General features: G+C 45.5%; 1 protein-coding gene across 1 annotated transcript in view; it reads right to left on the bottom strand.

Moving 5' to 3' along the window:
* The window catches only part of DDB2 (damage specific DNA binding protein 2), a 22,636-nt gene extending 13,226 nt beyond the window's left edge, over positions 1 to 9,410 (bottom strand). Inside the window, exons 1-3 of the mRNA XM_003781288.3 lie at positions 9,092 to 9,410; positions 7,914 to 8,050; positions 7,355 to 7,546 (exon numbers count right to left, since the gene is read on the bottom strand). Of these exons, the coding sequence (XP_003781336.1) occupies positions 7,355 to 7,546; positions 7,914 to 8,050; positions 9,092 to 9,218 (456 nt within the window). The 5' untranslated portion in view covers positions 9,219 to 9,410. The remainder of the gene's footprint in view (positions 1 to 7,354; positions 7,547 to 7,913; positions 8,051 to 9,091) is intronic.
* Between the last annotated feature and the right edge of the window lie 596 nt (positions 9,411 to 10,006).

Raw genomic sequence — 10,006 nt, 5'->3', positions numbered from 1 at the left:
CCGACTATTTTTTGGTTGCAGCCATCATTGTTGTTTGGCGGGTCTGGGCTGGGGATTCGAACCCGCCACCTTAGGTGTACGTGGCTGGCGCCTTAGCTGGTTGAGCTATAGGCGCTGAGCCAATCCTAGCACTCTTGAGAGGCTGAGGCAAGTGGACAGCTTGAGCTCATGAGTTCAAGACCAGCCTGAGCAAAAGCGAGACCTCAGTCTCTACCAAAAATAGAAAAACCAAGGCAAGAGGATCACTTAAGCCCAAAAGTTGGTTGGAGGTTGTAAGCTAAGCCACAGCACTCTACCCAGGGCAACAGCTTGAGACTGTCTCAAAAAAGAAAAAAAAAAGAAGAAGTAGAGGAATGGTAAAGGAAGAAAGCAAACTCTCTTTATTTGTAGATGATGGATTTTGTAGGAAAAAAAAATTTTTTTTTGAGACAGAGCCTCAAACTGTTGCCCTGGGTAGAATGCTGTGGCATTACCACTCATAGCAACCTCCAACTCCGGGGCTTACACGATTCTCTTGCCTCAGCCTCCCAAGTAGCTCGGACCATAGGAGCCCGCCACAATGCCCAGCTATTTTTTGGTTGCAGCATCATTGTTGTTTGGCGGGCCTGGGCTGGATTTGAACCTGCCAGCTCAGGTGTATGTGGCTTGCGCCTTAGCCGCTTGAGTCACAGGCTGTGAGCCTGTAGGAAAAAATTTTAATAAGCTATTAAAACTAACACACTGACTGCCACATTAGGAAAAAATTTTTTTTCCTTAGGGCTATGGTGTTTCATTAAGTCAAGATAGGTCAGGAGACATGTAAGTTATGTATGCTTCACATGGCTCTGGAAAGTTAAATACAATTCACATGGCAGTTAATGTGTTAATAAATGTTAATCCACATAATAGATGTGGATTTCTCCTTTCAACCATGATTGAGGGTCAGGAAACAAACTTTCCTGCATTAAACAACTAGAAAACTGAACAAAATACATGAAACACATTTTCAGATACCGGACAATGACCAGCACGAGACAGGATGGACAGCAAGGAGGAATGCCAGCAACTGCCCCTGCTGACTGCTTGGTGAGTGTCCAGGCTGCAGCATGGAGAGGGAGGGGCCAAACAGCTTCCTGTTCTCACTGAGGTGAGGAGACAGAGTTGCCAATACCACAGTAATTTGTGGGGCAACATGCTGAGGAGAGAGATACACAAAGAGAATAGTGTGGAAATTTTCAGAGGGTTCTCCTATAGTCTTTGGCTGAATTCTAATGTATGTGCAGAAACTACTCAACCTTGGAGGAAATAAAAACACCAGAAATGAATTGGAGAAATCCTCAGAACAATTTGTATTCTGACCACCCGTAATGAAAAGATTCTTAATATACATGCTAACAAGGCTTAAAAGCAAGCCTTGAGGGAAGTGAATGGATTACAAGTACAGCGGCTTATACCAATAATCCTAGAACTTTGTGAACCCAAGGTAGGACTACTCCAGTCCATGAATGCGAGATCACCCTGAGCAACAGTAAAATCCCACCTCTACCAAAAAATAGAAAAATTAGCTGGGTATGGTGGCATGTGCCTGTTGTCCCAGCTACTCTGGAGGCTGAGGCAGGGCAATCACTTGAACCCAGGAATTTGAGGTGATGGATGATGCCACTGCACTCTAGCCTAGGTGACAGAACAAGAGCCTGTCTTAAAGAAGAAAAAAAAAAGACAAATTAGAGAATACAGCAAAATCAAACAATGTAAAATTTACAATGTCTAATGTCCAATCAGAAATTACCAAATATGGTTCGGCACCTGTGGCTCAAGCGGCTAAGGTGCCAGCCACATACACCTGAGCTGGCAGGTTTGAATCCAACCTGGGCCCTCCAAACAACGATGGCTGCAACCAAAATAAAGCCAGGCATTGTGGTGGGCACCTATAGTCCCAGCTACTTGGGAGGCGGAGGCAAGAGCATCGCTTGAGCCCAGAAGTTGGAGGTTGCTGTGAGCTGTGATGCCACAGCACTCTACCCAGGGCAATAGCTTGAGGCTCTGTCTCAAAAAAAAAAAAAAAGAAATTACCAAATATGCAAAAAAGCAGAAAAAATATGATCCATAAGAAGAAAACCCAGTCAGGTCGAGCACGGTAGCTCACACCTGTAACCCTAGCACTCTGAGAGATTGATTGCCTGAGCTGATAGGTTCAAGACCAGTCTGAGCAACACTTAGAGTCCATCTCTAAAAATAGCCGGGCATTGTGGCAGGTGCCTATAGTCCCTAGTCTCAGCTTCATGGAAGGCTGAGGCAAGAGGATCGCTTCAACCTAGAGTTTATGATTGCTGTGAGCTATAACGCCATAGCACTCTACTGATAGCCAGAGTGAGACTCGGTACCGAAAAAAAAAAAAAGAAGAAAACCGAATCAAAAGACAGGGACCCAGGAATGACACAGGTAATAAAATTATCAGATATTAAAATGACTACTATGAATATACTCTATATGTTCAGAAAAAAAAAAGAATAAATATGAAAGAAGTGACAAGCATAAAAAAAGATCCAGATTAAATTTCCAGAGATGATATATAGTATGTGACATGAAAAATACATTGGATGGGATTAATAGCAGATTTGATATTACAGAAATAAAGATCAGTGAATAATGATATATTACAGCAATACAAACTATAAAAAATGAAGCAGTGGGGGGGAAAGACAAAAATTAACAGGGTATCAGTGGCTATAGAACAATGGCAGCTTACCTGGAGTCTGTAGTAACTATAGTCCCCCCCCCCCCAAAATAAGAGGAAAAACCATTCTTCTTCTTTTTAAACTATTTGAAAAAATAATGCCCTGTAAATTCCAAACTTGAGAATAACTCTAAACTCACAGATGAAAGAAGCTCAATGACCAACCCCTTGTCCCTAGGACATCATAATCATTATTAAAGCAGCCAGAAGAAAAAAAGAAAAACAACACAGACAGGAACATAAGGATAGCAGACTATTCATCAAAAATCATCTTTAAGGCTCAGCACCCATAGCTCAGTGAGCAGGGTGCCAGCCCCATATACACTGAAGCTGCAGGGTTTGAGCCCAGCCCGGGACTGCTAAACAACAATCACAACTGCACCCAAAAAATAGCCAGGTGTTGTGGTGAGCACCTGTAGTCCTAGCTACTTGGAGACTGAGGCAAGAGAATGGCTTAAGCCCAAGAGTTGGAGCTTGCTGTGAGCCACATCACTCTATCGAGGGCAACACAGACTTTTAGACTTTGTCTCAAGAAAAAAAAATCATCTTTAATCTTTAAGGCCGGGTGCAGTAGCACACCTGTAACCCCAGCACTTGGGAGAATGGCTTAAGCCCGAGAGTTGGAGCTTGCTGTGAGCCACATCACTCTATCGAGGGCAACAAAGACTTTGAGACTTTGTCTCAAGAAAAAAAAAAATCATCTTTAATCTTTAAGGCCGGGTGCAGTAGCACACCTGTAACCCCAGCACTTGGGAGGCTGAGGCAGGTGATTACCTGAGCTCAGATTCAAGACCAGCCTGAGCCAGAGTGAGACCCTATCTCTAAAAGAATAGGGCATTGTGGTGGGCACTTGTAGTCCCAGCTACTTGGGAGGCTGAGGCAAGAGAATCCCTTGAACCCGAGAGTTTGAGGTTCCTATGAGCTAAACGCCATGGCATGCTACCATGGATGACCAAGAGAGACTCTGTCTCAAAAAAAAAAAGAAATCATCTTTAAAATACTGAAGGAAAACTGTACATCAACATGATGTAAATGATGAATATATACAATTTTGTCAATTAATAAATTAAAAATTAGGGCGACCTGTGGCTCAGTGAGTAGGGCGCCAGCCCCATATATCAAGGGTGGGTGGGTTCAAACCCAGCCCCGGCCAAACTGCAACAAAAAAATAGCCAGGTGTTATGGCAGGTGCCTGTGGTCCCAACTACTCAGGAGGCTGAGGCAAGAGAATGGCCTAAACCCAAGAGCTAGAGGTTGTGTGAGCTGTGATGCCACAGCACTCTACCGAGAGTGACAAAGTAAGACTCTGTCTTTAAAAAATATAAAAATTAGGGTGGGGCCTATGGCTCAGTGAATAGGACACCAGCCCGATATACTGAGGGTGGTGGGTTCAAACCCAGTCCCAGCCAAACTGCAACAAGAAAATAGCTGGGCGTCGTAGTGGGTGCCTGTAGTCCCAGCTACTTGGGAGGTTGGGGCAAGAGAATCCCCTAAGCCCAAGAGCTGGAGGTTGCTGTGAGCTGTGATGCCACAGCACTTTACTGAGGGTGATAAAGTGAGACTCTGTCTCTTAACAAAAAAAAATTAAAATTAAAAATTAATTTTTTAACTGTAAGCCTAGAATACTATACTTAGCAAAAATATTTTCCCTCAAATTAAGGCAAAATACTTTTAAAAAAAAATTAAATCATAGCTGTGTATTTTAATGCAATCAGGCAAAATACTTTTTCAGACAAACAAAAGTAGGAAGAATTCATCATCAACCATTCTGCATTATAAGAACTATGACAAGAATTTCTGCAGGCAGAAGGAAAATGTTACCAAAAGGAAATCTGGATTACATAGAAGAATGAAAAGCATTGGAAATGGCAATATGTGGGTAAATATAAAAGGCTTTTTCATTTAAAAAAAATCTTTAAAAATTCTGGGCGGTGCCTGTGGCTCAGTGAGTAGGGCGCCAGCCCCATATACTGAGAGTGGTGGGTTCAAACCCAGTCCCAGCCAAACTGCAACAAAAAAAACAGTTGGGGATTGTGGCAGGCACCTGTAGTCCCAGCTACTCGGGAGGCTGAGGCAAGAGAATTGCCTAAACCCAGGACTGTGAGTTGCTGCGATGCCACAGCAGTCCACCAAGGGCAACGGAGCGAGACTTTTTCTCAAAAAAAAGAATAAAATTCAGCTGGGCACCTCCTCATTACATTACAGTGTAAGAAAATTGTGGTTACATGCACATTATAATGAAAAGTAATGCTGGCAGTGCCCATAGCTCAGTTGGTAGGGTGCCAGCCACATACACCAAGGCTGGAGAGTTTGAACCCAGCCTGGGCCAGTTAAAACAACGAGAACTGCAACAAAAAAATAGCTGGGCCTATAGTCCCAGCTACTTGGGAGGCTGAGGCAAGATAATCACTTAAGCCCAAGAGTTTGAGGTTGCTGTGAACTGTGATACCACTGTACTCTACTAAGAGTGACATAGTGAGACTCTGTCTCAAAAAAAAAGGAAAAAAAAGGGCAGCACTTGTGGCTCAAAGGAGTAGGGCGCCAGCCCCATATGCCAGAGATGGTGGGTCCAAACCCAGCCCTGGCCAAAAAATCGCAAAAAAAAGAAAGGTAATGCAAAACAAAAGTAGTCTCAGTCTAGCATAAGTTCAAAGCACTTGTTATTACTATTTTAGTCGGGATGCCCTTCCCAAAGAATACATTAAACCATTTTTTACTACTGCAAGCTTAAGCTATGTTTTTCTATACCCCTGTCCTGGACTCCTGGAAAAAACAAGTCTCTTCCTATCTGAGCTCTGGGTTCTGACTTCAACTTCAGGCTGCCCTACTGGTGGTTATTTGCCTTTTTAGCTAAACAAGAACCCTGCTGAGCTCTGCCCCAACACTCTTCTGCTGCCTTTCTTCTGGCACTTGTTTCTTTCTTTCTTCTTTTTTTTTAAGAGACAGAGTCCCACTACATTCCCTTTGGTAGAGTGCCATAGCATCATAGCTCACAGCGACCTCAAACTCCTAGGCTCAAGCAACTCTCCTGCCTCAGCCTCCCAAGAAGCTGGGACTACAAGCACCCACCACAATGCCTGGCTACTTTTTTTGTTACAGTTGTCATTGGCATTTAGCTGGCCCAGGCCAGTTTCGAACCCGCCACCCTTGGTGCATGTGGCCCACGTCCCAGTCACTGAGCTACCGGCACTGTCTGGTACTTGTTTCTTGCAGTTTTTTTTTTTTTTTGGCCAGGGCCAGTTTGAACTCACCACCTCCGGTATATGGGGTCGGTGCCCTACTCCTTGAGCCACAGGTGCCGCCTGGTACTTGTTTCTTAAACACCCATCTCCATCTCACACCTTGAATCCCAGTCTCCCAGGCCTGGGTTACCTGGCCTTTTTTCATGGCTACTCTACAAACCCTTCCGATGTAAAAGACCTCGAGTGGCGCCTGTGGCTCAGTGAGTAGGGTGCCAGCCCCATATACCGAGGGTGGTGGGTTCAAACCCGGCCCGGCCAAACTGCAACAAAAGTAGCTAGGCGTTGTGGCAGGTGCCTGTAATCCCAGCTACTCAGGAGGCTGAGGCAAGAGAATCACCTAAGCCCAGGAGTTGGAGGTTGCTGTGAGCTGTGATGTCATAGCACTCTACCAAGGGTAACAAAAGTGAGACTCTGTCTCTAAAAAGAAAAAATTAATCCCACTGAACTGTACACCTAAAAATGATTACGAGAGTAAATTTTCTATGTATTATCACAAAAATAATTTTTAAAATAGCTAAGATGAACTGGATGTGGTAGGTCACACCTCTAATCCTAGCACTTTGGGAGGCTGAGGTGGGTTGATTGCCTGAGCAAGAGTGAGACTCTGTCACTACTAAAATTAGAAAAAAAAAACAAAACAGCTGGGAGAAACATGAAACAGGGTAATGATACAGGGAGTGACCAGGTGGGGTAGGAACTCCTTTATGAGTTCGATAGCCAGTGAAAGCCTCTTTGAAGAGGTGTGTTGAGCAGAGACCTGAATGAGAAGAGGGAGCCAACCAAGAGAAGACGATGCAAAAGCATGCTCCAGTATAAGGGAAAAGCAAATGTAGAGACCCAATTTCAGGAACAGAAATTGCTGATGTGAGGTTCGGCTCCATGGCTCATGCCCATAATCCCAAACACTCTGGGAGGCCAAGGCGGGCAGACTGCCTGAGCTCAGGAGTTCAAGACCAGCCTGAGTAAGAGAATAACCCCTTCTCTAAAAAATAGCCAGGTGTTGTGGTGGGCACCGGTAGTCCCAGCTACTCAGGAGGCAGAGGCAAGAGAATCATTTAAGCCTAAGAGATTGAGGTTACTGTGAGCTGTGACACCACAGCACTTTACCAAGGGCAACAAAGTGAGACTCTGTCTCCAAAAAAAAAAAAGAAACTGCTGATGTGGCTAAAGTATAGAAAATGAGGAAAGACAGTAGTATAGGGATGAAGTCAAAGCAGTAAAAAGGGGCTGAGGTGCTGTGGGTAATGCCTTGTGTGTCATCACCATCTGCATATTGAAAATGCCCACAGCATTTTGATCTCAGTCATCTTACTGATGATTCCGCATGACATTAATATTCTTTCCACTCCTTTAACAAACTCTTTAGTACTACCACCTGGTACAGGGAACTGCTCACCCCTTTAATGAAGGTGGGTTTGTCCTTTATGCCAAAGTTCCAGAGCAATATATCTCCCCCTTTGGAACCGACAGCCACAGTGCTGGGGTGAGTTGGGTGCCACACCAAGGATGTAGCCCTCCTGTCAAAGGGAGCAGCCTTTTGGAATATCCGGTAGGAGTCCAGAGAGTGCAAAAAGGACTGCTGGAGACCCTGACAAAGAGAGAAAAGAATTAAATTGAATTAAAACCTCAAGTCCTTGATAAATTTTTAATCTCTTCACACAAGAGTCCTAGGGCTAAGTCCTCCCACCAAAGGGAAGCTGACTAGCTGGCCCCATGCACAGAAATATTTGGAATGTACACAAAGTAATCTTGGAAAGCAAAGGGGCAGAGTACACTCCAGCGGGGACCTTTAGAACAAAAGACTTTTCTACCTGGCTAAGTGCCCAGTAGGCCAGTCACTGAAGTCTGACCACTCTTGACAGCCTGCTAAACTAACCCATCATTTAATTTTGAAATATTCAACAGTAAAAAGTCACATGCAATCCCTTAAGCACTTCAGCCACAAAACGTCTTACCTGCTGTAGTGCTGGCCATGCAGCTCTGCCCAACTTATACTGGTGGAGGGTCCTGACAATGCTGTGGCATGGTAGTGGGACCTGCAGGCTACCCAATCCCGCCCAAAGGCAGTCTGAGTCACATCTTCTGCTAGAATCTGCCAAGGAGAACAGACATATTTTCCTCTCTGATCTCAGGAAAAGTTTTTTTCTGATGAAGTCTCAGAAAAGAAAGCTTTGTTGTCTCATTTGGCAAAGCCAATCTGTGTCATCACTTCCTGAGGCCTTTCCATGGTCTGTTTTAGTCTCACCCAGCGTAAGAAATAATGAGTAGGGATGTGGCCCCTTCCCCCAAACAGTAATTCTTTACATGAAACTAAATATGATCTTGCAAGGTTCCTGAGAGTCAGGCCCAAGAAACATACAAGAATAAAGTACACTGTAGTGCTTTTCCCAGTTTGGGCTGCAAAACTCGAGATGGGATTGGGTGGTAATTCTAAAATCACATATAATGCACAATAGAAAGGCTTTAGGGCAGCACAGAAGTGACAGGTTAGGTAAAGAAAGGTTAAGAATGTCTGGAATAGCTCTAAATTAACTAAGGTATTTCTGTAGGATAACTCAGAATAGGAATAAACTCTGGATCACCAAACTCTATTTGAGGACCCAATCGCTACGGGTCCAAGTTCTTGACAACCAATTCTTTCTTCTCATGGATAAAAAAACGCTTAATCAACAAGACCCTGCTCAACTTGAGTTCTCTTACATTCCTTTTATCCCCGGGTTCACGCCCCACTAAACCTCAGAGAAGGAGCTTTTGAAGGGAGGAAGGGAGGGCTCCTACGGATGAAACCAAGGACATATACAACTAACAATGTTGACTATCGAAATTCAGCATCCACAGCGCCAGGAAAGGTAGAATTATTTTAAGCAGTCCTAAGTGTGTAAAAATCCTGATACCAAAAAAGAATTTGAAAAGTCCGTGTGTCAGTTGTTGTGGAGATCATCTGCTTCTTCCTGTCACCTGGGGGTGGGGGGTGTCTAAGCCTAAACTCTCAGTCAAGCAGACAGAATGCACAGCCTGAGGCACCCGCCATCTGGGACTGCCTCAGCAAACTACGAGCACCCGTCCCCCATTCCGGCCTCCAGCGTGAGCACCCTAAATGGCGGAAATATTAAAGCAGCAGGCGAAGCAGTACCGGAGCCCTTCACAAAGAGCTTCTTGGCCTCGGGCGTCAGCTCCCGGGGACTTCTGTTCCTCTTGTTCCTGAGGCGTAACACAATCTCGGAGGTCTTCTGGGTTTCTGGGAGTTTCCTGGGAGCCATTGCGTCCTCCGTGAGGAGTACTATACCCTATGCCGAGATCATGGAGGTAGGATAGAGAAGCCTCTGGGGAGAAATAAGGCGGAGACTAGGAAACCGCGAAGCCACAGGTAGTCCAACTAAGCCAACTTCCCGCCAAACATGCCCAGGGCAGGTTCAAACTAGCTCCGAGCGTCAGCCCCACCCGTCTCGCAGAGGCCCCGCCCCTTCCTGGAAGGCGGGGCACGCGGAGTGTTGGAAGCCCTGAGGGGGCGGAGCCTTCGCTCCCTTGAGGGCGCCAGGAGGGATTAGGGGGGCGCTGCTCCAGCCTGGGTTCGCTGACCTGCCAGAAACCAAGATGGTGCCCAACTTGAAGCCTCTTCGAACGCTGGGCTGCCAGATTTTGCGGGCGGCGGCGGCGGCGGCGGCGACCCAGATGCCAATCAAGGCCTTGGCTTCGCCTTCACTGCCTTCTAATTGGTGATGAAGCCCGCTTTGGGATTGACTGGCGCATACAGAGAGTATTTGGGGTGTGGCTACTTTGTAGAGCTTTAGTACCTTCTCTGCTTTGATTGCTAAGACTTTTCCCGCGCATCGCCTGTGCAGCTCGAGTCAAGTACTTACCAGTACAAATCCTGCTTCTCTGTGGAGCATGGTTAGAACTCACTACTTCTATTTATTTATTTATTTATTTATTGACACAGAGCCTCTGCCTCCCAAGTAGCTGGGACTACAGGCGCCCACCACAACGCCCGGCTCATTTTTGGTTGCAACCGTCATTGTTGTTTGGCGGGCCCAGACTGAATTCGAAC

The sequence above is a fragment of the Otolemur garnettii genome, unplaced genomic scaffold, assembly GCF_000181295.1.
Source record: "Otolemur garnettii isolate 467f Iridium unplaced genomic scaffold, OtoGar3 scaffold00001, whole genome shotgun sequence".
In the NCBI taxonomy this organism is placed as follows: Eukaryota; Metazoa; Chordata; class Mammalia; order Primates; family Galagidae; genus Otolemur; species Otolemur garnettii.
Note: the sequence above shows the minus strand (reverse complement) of the source record. Positions and strands in the feature narration are given on the sequence as shown.